The sequence below is a fragment of the Ixodes scapularis genome, unplaced genomic scaffold (genome assembly GCF_016920785.2).
Source record: "Ixodes scapularis isolate PalLabHiFi unplaced genomic scaffold, ASM1692078v2 PGA_scaffold9__187_contigs__length_104089568, whole genome shotgun sequence".
Lineage (NCBI taxonomy): Eukaryota > Metazoa > Arthropoda > Arachnida > Ixodida > Ixodidae > Ixodes > Ixodes scapularis.
The window spans coordinates 66,762,242-66,783,791 of record NW_024609884.1 but is presented as its reverse complement, the minus strand read 5'-3'; the positions used below and the strand labels follow the sequence as shown (position 1 = coordinate 66,783,791).

Below are 21,550 nucleotides of genomic sequence, written 5' to 3'. Positions count from 1 at the left end.
ATGGCCTCGCCTTAAGCAAAGCGCGCATGAAGGCTACCTGTACCCTGCTTCATACCTGGCGCCAGGTACAACGCTTTCAACGCTGTCAAAGCTGCTGGCGCCAAAGCCACGCGCTCGCGCCACCTAGGGTGCCTTCATGTGGGCTTTGCTTGGGGTGATGACATCTGGCCATTTTGTTTCTAGCGCTTATTTTTATTTTTTGTTCTGAAGCGCGTGAAAGAGCGTGTCCCTGCACGCGCTCGTGGCTCTGACTGTGCTACGGCGAAGTTCAGTTCAGAAAGCGTTTATTGGCCATAAAATAAGGGTAAGGGATGGGGGAGTGCGTCGGCGGCTGCGAGGTCTGGACGCTGGCAGAAAAAAAGAAAGGATTAAACTAGGCTAAATGAAGATATCCAGCTTCGCCTCGTATATGAAATCTATGAGATTTCGGAGGATGCTTCTCTTGTTGTCCTCTTCGCCTGGCGGGTGTGTCCAACCTTCCAGAGAGGCGATGTTACTCGGTCGATGCTTCGACCTGGTGATCTTGTATTTGGGGCATTCCCACAACAAGTGAAAAGTGTCCGCCTTGGCGCCCATATTGCACTTGGTGCAGGTGCCGGATCTCTTCCCGCGGCTCCAAGATGCTATGCGCGCTGGTGTTAATGTTGTGTCTGTTCTGATCCTGGTCAGGAGGACCTTGGCCCTTCTTCCAAACCCTGTTGGCAGAGGAGGGCTTGGTGTTGGGGGAAGTTTCTCCCAGAGTGTTGATTGGTATTCTTACTTGATTTGGGCACGTTCCTCTCCTGGATCGTACCCTCCATCGTTGCAGTCTTCCTCTCGTGCTCGACTAGCCGGTGCCCGATCGCGGATGGGAGCGTAGCCGTGGTCGTGGTCTTGCAGTGAAGGTGTATCGTCTCGGTCACGGGGAGCGAGAAGGGAAGCACGGGCGAGTCGATGCACCTCTTCGTTGCCGGGTATTCCTGCGTGTGCTGGAACCCAGGCTATTCTCGTAGTCATGCCTCTTGCTAGTAGCAGTGAGGCGAGTTTCTTGATATTACGCACTTCTACGCTAGGGCTTCTTGATTTTCTGCATTCTTTTACCACTTCCTGAGAAACCGTAAATATCCGGAGATACTCTGGTGGTGGTTCAGGTAATGCAAGGGCCGTCTCGAGGGCAAGGCGGACTGCTGCAAGTTCTCCCCCTTTCACCGAGGTGCGGGCTGGAAGGTTCTTGGTTGCGCTTGTGCATAGTGTTGGAATGATAACAGCCGCGGTCTTTAGAGTGACGGGGCCGTCTATCGAAGCAGTGTCCGTGTATGCAGCCACGATCCCGTTCGTTCCTTCTTCCCACGCCTCCGTCATCTTGATGTGTGCCCTAGCGAGGCGGTCTGGTTGCTTTTTGTCGCCCTTCCGCGTGCTTGGTTTGTTGTCTGTGATTTCTGCATGATCTTCCCATGGCGGGAGTTCCTGTGGTAGCTTGGGTAGGTCTCCGGTACATCTCAATAGGAGTTCCAGGATCCTTCTCCCTTGTCGTGTGTGCTTAAGTCTCTCCCCGTGTGCGACCGTGCGGGCAACAACGGTTTCGTGTAGGGAGTTAATCTGAGCGTGTTCGTTCAGCTTGCCCAGGGGGCAGAACTTGTGCAGGCCCGTGATTATTCTTTTTGCTTGGTTGTTCAGAGCTTCGAGCTTCTGCCATTGCGCCTTGGTCAGCCAGTAGTGCCGAGCCCCGTAGCAGACACGCGAAACTACTAAAGCTTTGACCATTCTTCTGGCAATTTCTTCTGACGCTCCACCCCTTGCGCTACAGATGCGCCGAATGGCATTAAGGGCAGAGTTGCAATGTTTTAGTGTGTCCTGGAGCCAGATGTCTGCCTTGCCGGTCTCCTCAATAGTGATACCTAATATCTTGACAGACGTGGATGGCTCGATTCGCTTGCCTGCAAGAACGAGGTTTAGCTGTTCTGCAATCTTGGCGAGACGGTGTCTTTTCGGTGCGATTACGGTGTAGTTGGTTTTCTCCGGAGAGGCTTGCATTTTCACCCTGCGTAGGTGGGCTTTGATTGTATCTAGGCCCGCTTGTAGAGTGTCTTGCTGTCTCGCAATGTCGTCGTTCTTGGTCCATATCAAGACGTCGTCCGCGTACACGGTGAAGCCCAAGTTGGGGATCTTTGCAAGTTCGTGAGGCAGGGCTGCCATCGCGATATTAAAGAGCGTTGGTGACAGCACGGAGCCTTGTGGGACTCCTACTCGGTTCACTCTCGGTTCGCTGTCGTGCGAGCCGCAGCGTACCGAGAACATTCTCCCTTCAAGGAAGTTCTTGACAAAGTTCAGCGGCCTTCCGACTATGCCGAGTCTTCGGGCTTCGTTGATGACGGATGCGTGTGGAACCGAGTCAAAAGCTTTCTTGACATCAACCGCCACAATTGTTCTGATGGTTGCGCGGTTGGGGTTGATGTTTCGTATTACGTCAGCCGATATGAGGGCGAGGCTTTCTTGCGTTCCGAGACACGGTCGAAACCCTGTCTGGGCGGGGTGGAAGGCGTCCGTAGATTCCAGATGCCATACGATTGTTGCAAGTACCATTCGTTCCATCAACTTGCATGTGCATGACGTTAGAGAGATTGGCCTGTAGCTGGAGAGTGCACCTTTGTCTTTGCCCGGCTTGGGAATTGGAGTGACGAGGGAGTGCTTCCACTGCTGGGGAAGTTTGCCAGTTTCCCAGATCTGGTTGATCATGTCTAGGAGTTGCTCTTTCGTGTTGTCTGGGAGGTTTCGTAGCAAAGCCATAGTGATTTTGTCTGATCCTGGTGCCGTGTGCAACTTCCCTTGATTCAAGGCACACTCGAGTTCTCCGCGCGTAAAGAGACGGTCCATCTCGTGATCGGGAGCCAGAATTTCTTGATAGTAAGGGGAGGCGCAGCCGGTTAGGTCAGGTTGAGGAAAGAAGAGATCTCCCGACATTCTGGCCAACTGTTCCTCAGACGTGTTCAGTTTGAGAACTAGTGTCTGCGTCGCTCCTTTAGTCTTCCTTTTTCCGAGCAAGGCTCGACTCGTAGCACAGAGCTTCGTGATCGAGGTCTTGTCGGAAAGTGAAGCGCTGTAATCTAGCCAGCGGCGTGAGTCTAGTTTTTGGGCGTACACCTTTGCTTCCACCGTCGCTCTAGTAATAGCTTGCCTGCCTAGTGGGGTTTTGTACCCCTTTCGGTACTTCTGCACCGCTTGCAGTCGCTTGGCCCAGAGGTTGAGAAGGAAAATATCAGGGTTAGGAGCGTCTTCTTCGACTTTTGTCTTGATTGTGGCTGCCTGCAGGGCGCTGTTGAGAAGGCTCTCGAAGCTGGACTCTTCTTATTTGTCTTCCCTAAGGACGTCCCTGAACCTGTCGCAGTAAACGGTCTTGGCCACTCGTTTCTTTGTCATGTTCTTTACCTTCTTTGTGGGCGGGAACTCAAAGAGGATAGGGAAGTGATTGCTACCCCATGGGTCTATGAGACACTTCCATTTTTGATGCTGTGTGTACTGATTTGTCGTTCATGATAGATCTGGTGTCGTGTCCTTCTGTCCGGCTCCTCCCAGTCTTGTCTTGGTTCCTTTCTTGTTTGCCAATTGCAAACGAAATGTTTGCATCTCACCTATTAGATCTTCCGCTCCGTTCGAAGACTGTGCGTAGCCCCACGTTTGGTGTTGGAGGTTGAAGTCTCCGCCGTAGTGCTTCTGCTCTCGGGGGTATACATCGTGCAGGTGAGCGATCCATCCGTGGTTTCTTGTACGCGTCTTGTCTCTAAGCGGTCTGTAGTAGATGGACACAAAAATGTGGTTCGTCTGCTGAACCGTTGCGCGAACTCCAACCACTTCTTGTTGTTCATCACAGTATGGAGTAAGGTCGACCTGGTGTTGATACCAGTCGCTCCTAGCGTAGACAATAGCTTTTCCCGGTGGGGAAGCCGAGTAACCTGGGCGCTTGGATGTGATTGATGGGCTGGAGTAGGCTGTGTAGCCGCTAAAGTTGATGCTTGACGTGTTAGTTTCCTGAAGTAGCATTACGTCAGGACGTTCATCGGGCTTGTCCAGGAGTCGTATCCGAAGCTCCGCCGCCCGTTTGCGAAGCCCCTGACAGTTCCACTGGAGTACCTTAATCATTTTTCCATCAAGAATTGGGCTGCGAGTGCCCGTTGATGATTGGCGTATTCTTTATACTTATTGTTTTCCTCCTGTTGAGACTGGACGATGGTGTTGAGTCTGTTTAGCTCTGCCTTGAGGAAGTTGCACGTGTTGCGCAATTCTTGTGCTTCTGCCGTTGGCGATGGTAACGGTGGTGGCGAGAGACCCTGCTTGACCTTCTTGGCCCACAGGTTCTCACTGGGCAGTACCGGGGTCTTGACTGGTCTATTTCCTAACTCCTGTTGTTGCTGTTGCAGCTTGTGCTGTTCTCTGAAACTCTTGATGTCTTTCCGCATCCTTTTGTTGGTTTCCTGCCATGTGGGGCATTTGCGGCCGGTTCCGAGGTGGCCCTTCTTTTTACATTTCTGGCAGTAGGGTGTAGTGTCGGTACATCCAGGTCCCTGGGTCGGGTCCGTTGGTCTTGGATGGTCGGTTCCGCATAAAGGGCACACTGCCGTATTCGGGCATATATCGAACTTGTGTCCTAGACGGTGGTTACCGTCTAGGACAGGTTACTGCTTTCGGTTTGAACGGGAATACCCGCATGTACCTCTTGCCGTAAAGAACAGATCGAGGCGTTTTCTCTCCATCGAACGTGAGGACCGCCGTGTTTGACTTGCCAAGTCTTCGAGCGGCTACCACGTGAGGCTTTTCTGACTCAATTTCCGAATTGAGGACGTCGTCTTGCGGTTCCTCTTCCTTGGGATATATGTCATAAATGACACCCTTGCTGTGTGTATTCCCATAAGTCCTGAAGACTTGCATGGGTATCTTGCCTTTCCCTTCAGTGCCGATCTCTGTGATCTTCTCAAGAGTCTCGGCTAACTCTTTCGAATCTGTGCGGACCAAAATCGTGTTAGCCTTTTCTATGAGATGCATTGTGAAAGCCATGGAGATGTGAGTGCCCGTGAGGTGCATTTTGAGTAGTGGAAGTAGGGGCTTGATCGAGATTTGTGAACGCGTCAAACGGATCTTATACTCGTACTGCCAGCGCCGGGTTGACTTGGCTTCCTCGGAAGTTTGCTGTGTCGGGTCCCCTCGGACCTGTTTCCTTTTCTTCTTATACGTCACCTGGGTTCAACCAACCGTGTTCACAGGTTCCTCTCGTGTAGCAGGTGGCATCTCGCTGACCGCGTTCAGTGGTGGTGAGAGTGTCCCCGCAGGTATTGAACTGGCGCGCTTGTTCTCCACTGCATGCGGCGTTGTGTCTGGTATGGGCGTGGTGCCGGCTGCGGCCGGCGCTTCTTGCGTTTGTTTTGTACCTGGAGGGTTTATCGGAGCTTTCTTTGAAGCCGATTTCTTCTTCTTCGCTTTGGTTGGCACAATTTCATGGGTTTCTCCAAATATGTCCTTGAATATGTCTAAAAGGTTCTCCCCTCGGGATACTCGCGAGGAGGGACCTTACAGCTTGTTCAACTGAAAAAGCCGTGTTTGGAATCGTGGAGGGCTCACCGAAGCATACAACGGCGGGGCACTCCATTGATGGCTTTTTCAGTGTCGGAGTGGCAAGACTTGCCGGTCCCGTCTCGATAGGGCAAGGCCTCCACACGCGTCATCATAGTCAGATCGATCGAGGCGAGAGATTGGGCACGAGTGCTGAGTCAGTGTTCGGCTGCGGCTCGTGGCAAATCAGCGCGTCGAAGGTCGGGCTCGGGTCCAATAGTCGACCGAGCGCGATCCGACTGTGATGGCGTTTCATAGAAGAAGAGGAAACCATGCGGAGGCCTTCTGTCTAGGTGGTGTTGGATAGGGGCGGTTTCGGCGTTGCTCGCAATCTTCGTGTCCGTGGCTTCGGGCTGACCACTTACATCGGTGGCTGGAACGTTGCTCGAAGTAGTGGGCCTTTCTTCTGGTCCTCCTGGTGAGAAAACCCCTCCAGGAAGGCCGAATAATGAGCCCGAAGTTGGCAGCTCGGTGCTGGTCATTTTGTTCGGGGAGCTCAGAAAATCGCGTCCGATCTCGTCGGTAGCTTCTTCTTTCTCCCTACGGCGACATTTTGTTTCCTGCGATTTCTTTGTATTCTCCCCGTGAGCGCGTGCTGACGGCATCGGGTACTACAAACGATGGCATCACCCTAAACAGGACGACATCGAGGCACTCTAGCGCCACCAACATTGACAGCGATGCACATGAGGTATGAAATTGAGTATGCCTTGAGTGCCTTGACTGGCGCTCCCGCTGCACGAGCGCACGCGCAACTGCCGAGGGCTTCATTCAGAGCAATTAGCTCGCGCTTTAGCCCGTGCGTCCACCTATACTTCGTCTCACGTTAGTATGGACTATTGTTAGCCGCGCGTGCTAAAAGCGCGAGATAGTTGCTTCGAATGAAGCCTCGGCGGCTGCACGAGCGCTCGTGCAGCGAGTGCTCCAGTCAAGGCAGTCAAGGCTAGCCGCTCGCGCTAGCACAGCATTCGCGGTTAGTCCACGCTAAGGTGAGACAAAACTAGTATATAGCCAAAAGCAAGCAAAATACGGTGTCAGTAAAACGACTCACCTTTCTAACAACAGAAGAATGACGAGAAGCCTGCACGAGCCACTCAGGCGCAGCCCGACAGCCCAAACGACCTTTCGCGCGACCTGACCGGAAAGCCACCGTCCGCCGAGTCGACGACCTCAAAGACATCCACTGAGCCGCAGCCAAAGCCGCAGCTGTTTAAATTGTTTTTAAACGAGTTTGAGCGCGCTATTAATTTTCAGATGTTAGGTTATAGAGTAGAGTTATTTATCAAGGGTGAAAATATGATAAATGTCTAAATTAAGTGTGTGACTGCAGTGCCACTGGACGGTCGTCATAGTCCCTAGCTCCTGGGCTGCGAATCGGCTGGAGTTGCCACTCTTTTCGTTTACACTCTATGGTGGTACGCCGCAGATAAAAGAAGGGACCGAAGAACGGCGTGCGTGCTTTCGCATTCACAACTCGTAAGAAGTGCTTAGGTGTAACTCAAGCCTTTTCACAGGCCCAGCCGCTTGGGTGGCTTGCGCGTCCGTGTTGAACTTCTGAGAACAGGAGGGACGCCTTCCCTGCCTTGGTCACGTGTGCCATTAAGTGGTGTGACAGGCGATCTTCGAGTGCCTGCCTCCGGTGTTGCAGGATCGTTCTGTCTTGGATCGTGGTCGGAAAGTCGTCACTGAAAATCGGAGACTGTGAACCGTTTCGCTGACTGATGCCGCGGGAAGGGGCGAACTTTCTCCATGTTTTTGCGAGCGTGAAGCTATCGTCTTGATTTATAGATATTCCCCTTCCTCCTTGGGCACATGTCTCAGCTGTTCAATGGCTCGTTTCCATGTATTTCCACCGTTCGTGCGAATCGCATGTTTGATTTCCTAGAACTCGGACGACGACGCCTTTCGACCATTTGCCGTTCATGTAGTCTCTTGCTCATACCTGGTCGTTCCGATGTAGGTGTCATTCTTTAGAGGCGCGAAGCGTGCTGCTTCACCAGTTTTGATCACACGACATCAGTTACTGGTGGTCTGAGAAGATCAAACCTAGTGCGAAATTTGTTTCGTCATTATTTTGGCAGGAGTTGAGACACGGCAGGCCGTCCCTAATGCAAAAATACACCAGTCAATCCTTGTGTGACACCAGACAATCCCGTCGTGACGCCAGAAGATCTGGTGTACCCAACAGCAATGCTGGTGTATCGAGCACAACAGCCTGTTGTGCCCACCAGAAATGCTGCTGTACCCGCACACCGGGCACACCAAGACAGTCTGGTGTCACACCACACGGGCTCATGTGCCCACCAGGCAACCTGGTGTGCAGACTACGCAGTTTGATATGACACCAGTGTTGTATTTTTGTTGACTTCTCCCCCCCTCGCAAGCGTGTCTTTGATTAGTTTGTGTGACGCCCCTTCCCCCGACGTGGTGCCTCGTTTCCTCCCGTCTCGGTGGTCGCCGGAGACCCCGCGGCGGGCTCCTTTGTGCTCAAGAGGTGTCTCCCTCGTCCCCAGCACTTTCCCGGACGGCCTTGAGCTGCTTTAGGCCCTCGCATCTTTCAGGGTTTCCCTTTCCTTTTACTCCAGTATTCTTGTTGAAGTTTGAGAAAATAAAGGAGTTTTCTCTGTAGTCGAAGCCGAAAAGATGTGCGTTGGTGCGCTTTCCTGACTTCCGACGAGCTTGGTCTGGTAGCAAAACAACAAAAAACTAGTATATATTACAGTTTTTGGTGCCGAAACCCGGGAATTAACGGCCGGATCATGCCTACTACGAGTCAGGAAGGTGCCGACCGCCTGAAGCGAAAGAAGACTACTCTGCGAGCCGCCGCAAGAAAGACCATCAACGAAATTGGCGTCCTGCTGGCCACGGATCTAACCGACATCGGTGAGCTCGAAGAAAGATTTCATATTCTTCTACTAAAGGAGGCTTCCCTGAAAGAGCTGGAAAAGGAAATCGAGTTATCTGTCGAATATGATGCCTCAGAAGAGGAGATAACTGGCGCAGAGGGGTACGCAGAACGAATTAGAGTAACTAAGACATGAGTCAACCACAAGCTGACAGGCCAAGAATTGCGGAATGACAGGGTGTCCGGTTCTACGACGCAGGGCAGTGGCTCCGGACAAGCTCCAGTTGATCACGGCCAACTCCCTACAACAGTGAAGCTTCCAAATCTTGACTTTTTTTTTGCTTTTTTGAGTAAAGTAATTACGACAGCAGCGTTGTTGCCAAACTTATCATTGTACCCTTTTTTGTAAGTAAAGCAACACTCAGCCAACAGGTGCTCTGGTATCACAACACAACAAAACCTGATGTAGCACCATAACACCAGATTGCTGGTGTCACACCAGAACACGATATTGCTGGTGTCACAAAAGCACACCAGATTTCTGGTGTGAAAATGTCCCAAATCACATCTGTAAAAAAGTCTGGTGTCACATCAAGTCACACCAGGCCTCGGCTTGGTGTATATTTCGCTAGGGGTGTGTCTGACGCAGCGTTTAGATGCATGAGCATGTCATTATAGTTTGAAGGCAAGCTGCTTGTCAAAATATGTCCCATTAGCCTAGACCCCCTTCCCCCCCCCCTCCCCCCTCACTGAAGTGACCGACACAGAGAGCCCTGCCACCGGTTAGGTAACGTCAACATCGGGCGATTTCTTGGTTCATGATATGACAACTAAATTTTACACATTCTTAGTTCTTTTTCCGATATGAACATTCCCTAATTTCTTTTGACGGTTTTATAAATCTGAAGCAGCTCTACACCGTTCTCGGTTCCCATATCTGCAGTCATTCAACATTTCAATTATTTCAACACAAAGGTTGGGGTTCCCTGGTGAAACAAACTGTAACAGACAGCTTGAGTGTGCCTTGGTTCAAGAAAATGTGATGGCAAAAAGAAGCTGTATGCATAGAAATCACCCGAGTGCAACATTGTAGATGCCGGATAGGGATTTACTTTAAAGGGATACTGAACCTAGGAATTTAGTGTCCATAATAAGTGGCGCACGATCTTTCCACGAGCCAGCAGCCGCCGGTGTGCGCGAGCACACGCAACGAAAATGACGTCAAAGACCTCCATTCGCGCTTAAGAGGACAGTGAAATGTATGGGCTTCGGGCCAAAGGAGAATAAAGACAAGTTTTTTATCTACACAGTGGTGTCTGGTGTAAAAGTTAAGTGATTAATTGGTCTAACAAGCACGTAGCTTTCACTTGCAAAGATGAAAAGTTTGTCTTCATTCTCCTTTGGCCCGAAGCCCGTGCATTTCACTGTCCCCTTAAGCGCGAAAGGAGGTCTTTGACGTCATTTTCGTTGCGTGTGCTCGCACACACAAGCGGCTGCTGGCTCGTGGAAAGAACGTGCGCCACTTATTATGGACACTATATTCTTTGGTTCAGTGGCTGGAAACACCAAATGTACAAAGCGCATCTGTTCTGGTGCCTGGCATTCAACTTCAACCAAACTTGTTGGAGGTCACTACAGCGGCGCTTTTTAATTTTAGTTGACAAATTTCACAGAAGACAAACGTCAGACTTCAGTTGAACGGGCCTGTCACTGATCTCATACCTTGAGTACGTCATAACATAAGAAAATGTCCATAAAACAAAATAGTTTATTTCCAAAGGCCAACATTGTGAAATGCTATTTATGAGTACTTTCGAGAGTACACTATCAAAATATTTCTTGAGTACTTCATTTCTTCAAAGAAAACAGCCGAAGACAGTATCACTTCTTTTTATATTCTCTGCGTTATTATAAAAGGCTCTTGCAGTCTCCGAATGTCACAAAAAGTTGGTGTCCGCGAAAATAAAACAGTGAGCAGTGAACTTCTTGTTAATAAGGTTTGGAATAAGGTTGTAGATCTGCATTTTCACAATTCATCCACGCATTTGTCCTTCCATTCGTGTATTTTTGAAAAAAAAAGGAAAAAAAATAGTGCCAGTGGGTACGCGATGGTAATCCACCTGTGCATCAGTTCAGGCGTTTTGCCGTTGAATCTGGCCAGAATGAACAACAAACATGACAAGTCGCGTCGTAAGGTGTTACAGAAGTTCGCAATTTCGGCTCGAAACCGCTTTGTAGTTCTCAAAGTGGCTCAGCAGCACTGTTTCATAAGTTGTGTGCTACAACGGACACATTTGTATCACAAAATTAAGCGAAAATTACATGAAACTCTAACACACCTGCGAGCACGCTGAAACCGAAACAAACCAAATTGAAGCCACACAGTGGCGGCAAGTGTGTAAGCGACCTCCACCCGCCGGCGAGGACACTATTCAGATAAAAAAGAAAACCGCCACATTTGGAATGCCTAGGAGCATTAGAAGAGACGACTTCCATAAATCCGTCACTGCGCGCGTCGCATTCTGGGAACCCGCGGGCGAGGAGCGGAGCGCGTATGGAGCTTGCTTCCCACTGATTCCCCAATGCATCACGTGGCATTACAAGGCGATGCTGCGCTTCGAGTTTTGAAAAAAGTCTATTCCAAATGTACGTACCCGAAATTATAGCGTGCAAACGACTTTTCGCAAAAAAAAAAAAGGCAGCAAGGAGGAACTTGTCAGCAAGGAAGATAATATCGTTTTTTTTCTTGCTGACAAGTTCGTTTCCCTAGAATACATGCCACAGGCGCCCATAATGTCGTTTCCCCTTTCGACAAAATTAGGGTTAAGTGGACGTCGGCTTACAGACCATTTTGTTTCTCTCTCTATCTCTCTCTCTTTCTCATATTTTGATCCAGGTAACGTCATGTTCCCAAACTTTCATATTCAATCCCCACCGATAGCATCACATTTTGATGGAGGTTCAGCTTTTTGAAAGGCGTGGTTTAGTTTTGTGGCCCGAAACACTAGGTTTTATTATCTAGATCTAACCGTTACTTTTCTCTAAGTTAGCTAGTTTCTCTATGCAAAAGGAAACTGCATAACCGTTCATACATTTCGTTAAAATCATTATTTATAGCGCTTATCCCGCTCGTCGCTAGCCTGTCCTGCGGCGTTCTCCGGGTTTTTGCGTTCAGCACGCCACCTGGGAGCGAGCCTGCAAACCAGTGCGCCGACGACAAACAAACCGTTTTCTCACTCTAGCTAAAAAAAAAAAATCACCTCATGTGAGTTGAGCTTAGAAAGAAATAGACTTAAAACATTTTCTCGAAACGACGTTCGCGCTTCCAATTTCAGGTATGTACGTTTGGAATTCAAATTTTGCAAGGCGTGCCAAATGTGCTGGTTCCCGCGCCCCCGTATATTCCGCCTGTGAGATCCGTACATCGGGGTAAAACTTCGGCGTGCTCATCCCGTGGAACGCGAGGTCCGTGGTCGCCAGGGTCACTTGGAGACAGCCTCCTCGATGCTCTCCGCTAACCGAGCCATCTCGTCCACGCCCTGGCACTGCCGCTGCAAGACGCCCGGGATGACCGAGATTCCGTGTCTGGCGCCAGAAATGTTGCCCGCCATCGCCGCTATCGTGTCCGAGTCACCGCCACAGGCAATGGCGAAGTACAGGCACCTCACGTACGGACTCTCGTGCTGCAAGGAAGGGAGACACTCGTGGAGTTACACTGCGCCCGTGTAATCCATTCACCCTTGTCAGCGCGATATTACGAAATGTTCCACAAACAGAGCAACCCGAACACTTTCTTTGTCGTTTGGATAGCCCCGTTAAAGGGACGCGCGCTTCAATCCTGTTTAGGCGTCTACCTTTTTTTCGGTCTCCACATCTCCTGTGGTTCGAAGACCCAGTGGGCACGGAGAGAGTAACTAAATATCACTGCGTCATATTTTAACCGGACGACGCGAAAGCCTCCTCCACCTACGAGGGCGCCCCGTGGTACCGAACGCGTGCGGCATGTGACGACATCGTGATGTTGTTGTTCTTGGCCAGCTCCTGCCTTACGACTGGTCAGAGCCGCTAAAAGCATTTTTTCAGTCGAAATACAAAATACAAGTGGCGCGAACCGTTTCAATTATTTGGGAAAGTAGTTTTTGTTCAGTATTTTAGATCAGTAAAGAAACGAATGCAGTTTAGAAAATACGGAAACAAGAAATGATCTATCGACATACCCGCCAACAAGCGGAGGAAAAGGCGGCGCATACTAGAAAGGGGTAGTGGGATCAGGCACTGACGAACGGCGAGCGTAGAAAGGTCCCGGAAGTACGCGGCGGCGCTGCGATCTAATGGGCTGGAGGATCCGACCGGTTCCGAGCGTTCCGAAGGCTCTCGGCGAGCAGGTTTGGCTTGCGGTATGGCTGTTTGGCGGTATGGCAACGCGATGTGGCTCCCGTTCTGAACCGATCTTTACCCCGTGTTTGCTGTAGTTTGTGGCCAATGAAGTGTCATGCCGAATTAGTATTTAGTCGCGCAGCAAATGCAATGCGAGCCGCCCTGGCCGCCCGCTTCATACAGCCTAGCCAGCACATGCATTAGTGGCGCCCTCTCGAGCCGTCGACACGGAGTGCGGCAGCCGTGAGCGCTAGCTGAGGTCACTACCCCTCCCCTAGTTCACGGCCACTCAAGCCAAGACCATTGGACGTCATGAAGGGGGTTATTTCTTACTTGTTTTTTGTAATTTTAATTTGCCTATAACTATTAAAATAAAGCGAAATTTGAGAAAAGAAAAGTATAATTTAAGTTACCACGTTCAGTACGCTCAGGTTCGGTGCAAATTAAAAACCAGTCAAAATGTCGTTGCAGGTCCCCTTTAAGAGGATATCGCAACTCCCTGTGTATTTCCAAAGGAAACGTTTTAGTACGACTGCTCAGCAACCACCGGTCGAATTGACTTCGGGATGGATTATTTCAAAAGATAATAATTTTAAAAAAAATGCAACGGGGTCGCACATTTTCCGGTTTTGGAACTTTTCAACCTGCCATTTATGAGCACCTCTGAAGATAACAGAGGCACTAATACATTTTCTGACACCACGTTGCGTAAAGTAATTTCTTTCTTAACATATCTCTAACAAGATCTTCGTTCCACGTATTTTAACAGGGAAATAGGAGGATCAAGTTTGCACTCCGGTAAAGCCTCAACATTGCCTTCCACCATGGATTTTATTTATCCTGTGGTGCCATCTGTGAGCAATCTTTCATAGTTACTCACAATCGAGGTAATCTTAGTGCGCAGTGAAGGACTACTTGCATGAGTCCGTTTCTTTCAGTCGTGCTCAAGGTTTCGGGGTGCGCGCTTCCCAGATTGTCCGTTTTCGTGTTTGTGTGTGTCTTCGGTTCGGGATGTGGGCAGCGCTGAAAGTAAATCACGCAGTCGTCGTTTTCGCAAGCGCCGTGTGGCACTTGGGAAAGAAAGCAAGATTTCTCAGCGCAAATGCTCGGTCACCGTGTTTATTGTTTTGACTAATTCTGCCTGCGCAGAGTGGCACTAAGTTGGTCGAACGAAGTTTTAGCGAATGGTCGGCCGCCGCGAAGCGGCGTTTACGGGTGGGCCACGTGGGTTAACATTCTTGTAATGAGCCGCCGCAGACAGTCGCCGCGAAAAGGGGGGGGGGGGGGGGGGGGGTTGTTTTATTCGCTCGTGTGATATGAACCCAAAACAGCCTCCGAGGTAGAAAAGAGTAAGAGAAATACAGCTATGATTGAAAATTACGGCAGACAAAGCACAAAGCAGAAGAAAAAAAAAAAAAAAAAAGTTTACGATGTTTTGTAATGCCGAATTAGAGGGCAGCTCTTGAAGCGGAGAAGGGGAGGGTATGCCCCTTTTCCCCCTCCGTACCCTCCCCTCCTCCTTCCCTGTATTCCTCCCGTTTAGCGGGAACTTTTCGCTAAAGTTCCCGCTAAATTTAGCGAAAATTTCCAAGCTGAATGTAGCAGGGAAATATTCCCGTTAAATTTAGCGAAAATTTTCCCGATAAATTTATCGGCAAATTTAGCGAAAATTTTCCCGATAAATTTATCGGTAAATTTAGCGAAAATTTCCCCGCTAAATATAGCGGGGAAACTAAGTTGGTGTTAGGTCAAGTGACGTCAATTTCCCCGCTAAATTTAACGGGGAAACCATAATGCAACGCGCACGGATACGCCGACGGCGACGGCGACGCCGCTCAACCCGGAAACAAAAGCCTAAAAACTGCGCTCTAAAAAAAAACAAAAAAAGTCGACGAGCCAAGCATGTATACACTTGCGTGCGAAATGCCCCTCAAAACTCCATCAGCTCGACTCTACGCCACTGATCAGTAGACCCTATCCGAGAAGGAGCACGCGATCCCAACGGAGTCGCTCCGCCTGCGGGTCCCCTGTGGAACATGACCCCTACTCCGGAACCGGCCGATGCCTTCCCGTCATTCACCTTCCCGGGAATCCACTTCCCGCGGTTCCGGATCTCGAAGCACATGCTTTCGTAATCGCGTCGCTAACCACACGTGTTCAACGCACGAGCGAAGTTAATTATGATGTGAAAGATGCGTGTCAATAAGCGATGTGCCTCAGCGTATACCCCACTTGTCTCTTCATCGGAATACTCGTGAACGGTGTCCACGTACGTATCGATATTCGGCCTCTTCAGCTGAGGTCCGAGAAGGCAGTCGAATTCATGCGGGACATATACAGGCAATCCTCGTCGTCGCTCCTACTCGAGCCACATCTGCTGGAGGAGCAGCTCGAGCAACTTGACGACGAACTGTCATCAAAGCAGCGGCAGCAGAAAAGCAGGTGGCACTTCGCGAGCGGCCATTACGAATTCTTCCGAAATGAGATGCCCGACGAGCAAAGAAGTCACGAGTGCGCGCCTAGGGCTGGCTAAGCTGGCTTCCGGTCAAATCCGCCGAAATCGGCAGAGCGATTTTCTCGGATCCGGATCGAAACCTGGAGTGGGAACTGGGCTTTAAATATTTTACAGCGAAACCTTAAACATGTAAGCAAAGAGCTTAAGGAGGCAGCGTATAAAGCGTATGTTAGACCGATATTAGAGTATGCTTGTCATGTGTGGGATCCGTCTTACCAGGTTCGTATCAGTGCTATAGAACGTATTCAACCTGTTGCTGCTCGGTTTGTCTTGGGAAGATACGATCTTTCAGTAGCACAACTGAAATGAAAAAGGAACTGGGATGGGTGCATTTAAATGAACGTCGTAAAAGGCTGCGTCTCAAATTATTTTACTCGATTTATCACAACCAAACAGGAATTTGTGCTGCAAAGCTTCTGCATTCCCCATCTTACCGTTCTGCTCGTACAGACCATTGTTATAAGGTTCAGCCGTACTTCTCCAGGACAAACATTATGAAACACTCTTTTTTTGCACGAACCATTGCGGAATGGAATTTATTACCGGCGGAAGTGGTGTGCCGCGAAACTGTGGATCTCTTTTTTTAATGCATTGTGCTCCCCTGCAATAATGCCTGTATAGGCGCTGCGGGTTTTTCATGAATAAAGAAAAAAAATAAAGATCGACTCGGTGGCCAAAGATGCCGTCTTTTTCTGTTATAATAAGCGAAACTCAATTGTCGGGCGCCCGAAGTTGGTTGCACGGCTTTATCTTCACACGTTGCTCACCTCAAAGTCCGCTAGGGGTCTCTGAGATCTCAGGAAGCTGTAGATGGCCGTAGGCACAGAACCCTGCGCTGTGATGTCGTTGCCCAACATCCTGGCTACTTCTGCAGGGGTCGGGTCTTGGGCAGGGTCAGACACTATCTTCTTGATGAGCATCAGCTTAAAGCAGAGTGGCCTAAGCAAAAAACAAACGGTTGCTTTGACATTGTTGCATAAAACCCGCCTCCCTTCGGGGCCGACTAAAAAAAGAACCGAAAAAAAAAATGTTCTAAACATTTTACTCGTGGGGGAAGGGACGAAAAATAGTATAGCTCTTTCCGCAAAGTGAAAAGGACAAACAATGAAGGGGCACTAAAGTGGTTTCTGAGATTGTTTACCTAGGGTGATTACTTAATCTACAGCTCCTAAGCATGTTAAAAATATAAACATTAGACTGGTACGCGTCCTATTTCCCCATTAAAACGGGATCAAAGATCGTGGCACACCCGTTTTTCTGCGATTCAGAGCCAAAACAAGAGGGCACCGTCGGACGTGCAACAGCCAATCGCGAGCGATCGAGCGATCGCTTCCCGCACGGCAGGGGGCCCAAACAACAGTGCACTGATTTGCTAATGTCTGCGATTCGCGCGCCGGAAGCGATCATTCGAGATTGACTGTCGCACATCCGATGGCGCCCTCTGGTTTTGAATCGAATCGCAGAAAACCGGACACGTCGCGATCTTTGATCTCGTTTTGATAGAGAAATCTGATGGTAATCAATGCAATCTTGCTTCTTTTAGAATTCTTAGAGCCTGGATATTAAGCTATGACCACAAATAAGTAACATCAGAAACCCCTTTACTGCCCCCAATGCTTCAACATTTTAAAAACAAACTCGATTTTTTATTTTTTTATTTTTTAAGCAGATTTATAAGTATAAAAGAGCTAACGCTTTTAGTAACCCGGAGTACTACTCCTTCGGGCTGTTTGGCATTTGCCAGAAATATACTGAAATATATCGCACCCGTCGACATGCAAAAGTAATCGCCTTTTCTGTAACAATGGCTGTATTTATCAACTTGCGCCTTACTTGCTCTAATCTTAAAGAACTCAAACATAGATTAACAGGTGATACGCGGTTCGAGAAGATATGGACGCGGGCACTTTCACGTGAACTGGACAACTAGCACAATAACCATATGTCGGTCGCGTTTCCTGTGCGTTTTCTTTCCATCTGTCCATATCGGTTTAAGGTGAGCCAAGTGTCCGAGTTGGGCGAACAGAACAGGCTGGTGCAAACCCAGACTCACTTAAAGCCATCCGTCGCTTCCTCCAGCTTGTCCATGAAGGCTATGAGGTAGTCAACGAAGGCAACTGGATCCAGAGGAGTCTTGGGATTGCTCTTCAGCGCTATAGCGATCGCCATGCATTGCATAATGGCCGCGTTGTATCCGGTCTTGTTGCTGTGGGTGAGCTTCGCTTGGCTCCTTGCAACCTAGAAAGGAACAAAGCCATCCACGTTAAACTGCTCTATTTTTCTGTACGAAGTTTCGACTCAAGTACTCGCAAACTGATGTACTGAGAGTTTTCCAAGTCCTACTGCGTATTAGTGTAAAGCGGTAAAAAGGTTTGCAGCTCAGCTAAATGTCGATTGCGCTTCCAGGAGGCTTCTGAAGTTTTTCTGACCTGCTTCTATTGACTTCGTTCTGCTTTTGAATTAAATATGGTGATTCATAATTAGAGGTATCACGGTTTATCGGTGTGATGATTAAATCAAATTACCACGAACGTTTCTTTATGACTGTCCCTAACAATTTTCGTGCATCACTCTTAAGTTCAATAGAAGTTTACGCTACATTCAATGATTCGTTCAGCCGCATAAGAAAAAATGACAGCAGATCACACAGAAAGCTTAATGCGACTATAGAGGACTCCAAGCAAACAATCAAATAATAAAAAAAGAAAATTACAAAACCTTGTGCGTGCCAATGTCTCTAAAGGCTATGATCAAATGGTTACAATGCGCAGGACGCCATTAAAAACAAAAACAAAAACATTTAAGCGACGCTAGTTCATCAACAGGATGAATAAAGAAATCATACGCAGAGACACAATTATAAATGTGAAATTAGCGGTGGTCAAATCCGTTTCCGCCAAATCCTTCTCTTTTTTTTTTCTTTTTTTTTTCTCTTGTGAGGGGGACTAAAGGGATTGCATGCGACTTAAGCTTGATTATAGAAAACGACACCCCATTCGCACCAGCAACAAGGAAGACCCTGCTGAGTACACGATAGACTAAGTTAGATTTGGGCTTCACCACTGAGCAGTCAAAACTCAACGAGGTCCCCAACCTTATACATTTTGTCAATTTACCCTAACATCTAGAAGAATGCTGGGAACTTAGGTACACGCGCTGCATGCGCTCGCCTTATCTGTATGAAAAATTCGAAGTCACTAAAAAAAATAAGGAGTCGATAAACGCGTGAGCAAAGTGAACGTTTTGAGTTTTTGGTTTAGAACAGTTAAGGTCCATACGCACATTCGCGTTTGAACGCGTTTGAGTGCGTTGCGGAGTCCTTGCGGCCAGGCGCGGTCGCTTGCAGAGCGACGCGCGCCTTCCCGCAACGCTCGGTAGCGCGACGCAAGCGAGTAGAGACTCGCTCAACTTTCCGAAGCGTTGCGGTGCGTTCGGGTGCGTTCGACCAATCAGGAGCCGAAAGAGGAAAGGTGGTGACGTGTTCGCTCGCCCCACCCGGCTGACTCGGCGAGACGTATCCGGTTCGCCGGTCGCAGTGCTTGCTTTGTCGTTTTTGGGGAGCGGTGGGGACTGTATTTTTCAAGGCTGCGATGGTTCAAGCTTGACAAAACGTCGAGGAAGCCGGCGAGATTGTCCCAAGATCGAACACTTCGACGCTGTCGCTGTGCGCCGCCATGTTGCCTTGGATTTCGCTTACTATTGGTGAGCCACTAGCGACGATAGCGCGTTCTTATTGGCTCTTGACTGCGGTTGACTGCGTGTCAACACAACTGTGCGTACAAGTTTGGCGCAAGCGGTCTTCGCAACGCAACGCGTCCGCTTGCCGCTGCGGAACGCACCGCGCTCAAACGCGAATGTGCGTATGGGCCTTTACTGCTGAAGACGCGCGCAGCGCGTCTAACTACACTCGCGCATGCTCTTTCGGGCTTGAGTAATTTAGCAAAAGGACTATTAGCGCCAAGATGTTTAAGTGGCACCCTCTTTATGGCATCTATCCGTGATGTCACAATCAGGATTTGCCTCCCCGTGACGTCACCAGCAGCTGTAATCTTGGCTACTTATCATCGGTTGCAACAACAAGTTTGATAGCCCCGTCGAAGTTGACATCGTTCGTTCCAAGCCGACCACAGCGACGCTTTTGGTCATGCACGTCGCTAAAGGCAGACCCTTTTGCTGTTTCCAAACATGAACTACCGCTTGCGTCCGAAGGGACTTCCGGTCGCCCCGCCTTTGCGAGCCTGTCGAGCTTGCCTATGTCACGAGTGCTAGAAAGCATAAATGCTACACGGACAACAAAGTTGGAGATATAATGAGGGCCTTCGACTGTACAATGCAACGTCTCGGAGGAGGCAAGTTGGTTTACAAGAATATTCGAAAAACCTTTAACAGATCTCGCGCTTCTTCGTTCTTTTGGGATTCGCCTGGAGAATTGGTGGTTACACGTTTCAGCGACATTTCAAGCAGGGGTGTTAAGGTGGGATTTGTTCATTCTTTAGGAACCAGAAGTTCTCTGGGTGGAACACCGCCTGGTGGCATTTGTTATGAAAATGGTCTATAGTTCAGAAATTTGTGTCGGTTGCGTTCGCAGCAACCGAAACGACAGCAGCGAACAAAGTCACCGGGACAAGTGTTCGCCGTACACAGCGTGGCAAGCGATGTAAGAGGCCTCGTACGAAGCAATCGTACAGTGTTCGGGTCGTTTCCGTCGTTTTGAACGCAACGGTGGCAAACGTGTGAAGAAGCCTTAATAGAGACTTTTCGAAGATCATAAACTGCGGATTTCGCCCCAAACGTCGTCACTGGTGGATCCAAGTAGCAGCGCCTACCTAGCGTCACCGCCAGCGCGTCTCGCAGGATCTCACAACGAGCGCGACGCCGCGCGGCGACGCCAGGTTGAACACGTCTGCCGCCGCGATTCGGGGATTCACTAGCGATGACATCATACGCAGGCCTTGTCTTCGAGGTTGTATAGTGCTTTGAACCCCACCGACCCCTCGGTCTGGGACGCTCGAGACGCGTGCTAACGTCAGTGTGCCAAAGGGCCAGCTGCAGGTCCCACCTCGACCATCTTCTCCAGGTCATTCTGGTAGAAAAGGGCGACGGGAGCGACACGCATGGAGGCGCCGTTGCCGTACGAGCCACGGCCTCCAAACTGCTCCGTCGCCGGCTTGTACGGGTCCGCGTAGTTGCTGTTCTTCAACTTGCGAAACACGTCTCTCACGGCATTCCCGTACTCTTGCACGAGCAGCTCGTTCTGGAAATACTCGACCGTGAACCTGCGCAGGAGACACGTGGGCCTGCCTTTCACTTCTCTTCTCTACAACAAATTTCGACATACAGTATTTGTTCCAGACTCCAACAAAAACTACGAGAACGGGCCTTTTTTTTATTTTGACCATTTAGAAGTCACCATTCGTCGAAAATACCTCTTGCTGAATTACCCAAGCGCCAAGCAGCTTGAGCGAGTGTATAATTACACACGCTGCGCGTGCTGGTGTCTGCAGCAGCGACTGATCTGAAGCACCCCCCCCCCCCCCCCAAAAAAAAAAAAGGCACTTTGCACGAACGTTTGTCAACGCCTTATTTTTGTTTATTTACTTCGAACTTTTTATACAGAAGCGAGCGTGTGCAGCGGCGTGTACCTGCGTTTCCAGCGGGAACAGGACGGAACAGCACTCGACAAAATATCACAGCGACAAAACAGCACGCGTCAAAACAACACGGCGTCAAAACAGCACGCGCCAAAACAGCACGGTGTCAAAACAGCAGAGCAACAGAAGAGCACGTAGCAAAAGAGCACGCGACAAAACAGCACGCACCTAAGTGCACGCTGCTTTTTCGCTTTGGGGTAGCAGCACACTCCTGAATTAAGTACTTGCTGCCGACGTTTTAAGCAGAATATTTGTATTGGCGCTACATGTTATCTACCGTTATATGACCTTGTATTAATACCTGCGCCATTATATATCATTAATTACTTATAGCTTTCGGTGCATGTTCGTAATATAAAACGTTCCCACCGCAAGTCGACAAGGCTAAATTTCTTGCCGTCTTTTTAATAATTGATTGATTGTTAACGTTTTATATCGATACAAATACTGCATCCTATTTACACAAAGGAAGAATATAAAGATCACAATTGACGAGTTTAGTGGAACTGCTAAATAAATAGTTTATTTGACACACACCTTTGTTTTACATATAGCTAACATGTAGTGAAAAGTGACAGCCCA

At 49.2% G+C, this 21,550-nt stretch overlaps 1 protein-coding gene, 1 long non-coding RNA gene and 1 pseudogene across 3 annotated transcripts in view; 1 reads left to right on the top strand and 2 right to left on the bottom strand.

Moving 5' to 3' along the window:
* Positions 1-378: 378 nt before the first annotated feature.
* LOC115310775 lies at positions 379-2,013 on the bottom strand (annotated as a pseudogene).
* Positions 2,014-5,860: 3,847 nt separating this feature from the next.
* LOC121833754 lies at positions 5,861-8,794 on the top strand. Its single transcript, XR_006076815.1, has 3 exons — positions 5,861-5,998; positions 8,303-8,463; positions 8,685-8,794. It is a non-coding gene; the product is annotated as an uncharacterized LOC121833754 (long non-coding RNA).
* A 1,703-nt stretch (positions 8,795-10,497) lies between these two features.
* LOC8052725 (ADP-ribose glycohydrolase ARH3) overlaps positions 10,498-21,550 on the bottom strand; it is an 87,499-nt gene continuing 76,446 nt past the window's right edge. For both annotated transcript variants that reach the window (XM_029969195.4, XM_029969188.4), the window contains exons 4-7: positions 20,377-20,593; positions 17,371-17,555; positions 16,085-16,256; positions 10,498-12,108 (exon numbers count right to left, since the gene is read on the bottom strand). In XM_029969195.4, the coding sequence (XP_029825055.1) occupies positions 11,908-12,108; positions 16,085-16,256; positions 17,371-17,555; positions 20,377-20,593 (775 nt within the window). In that variant the 3' untranslated portion in view covers positions 10,498-11,907. The remainder of the gene's footprint in view (positions 12,109-16,084; positions 16,257-17,370; positions 17,556-20,376; positions 20,594-21,550) is intronic.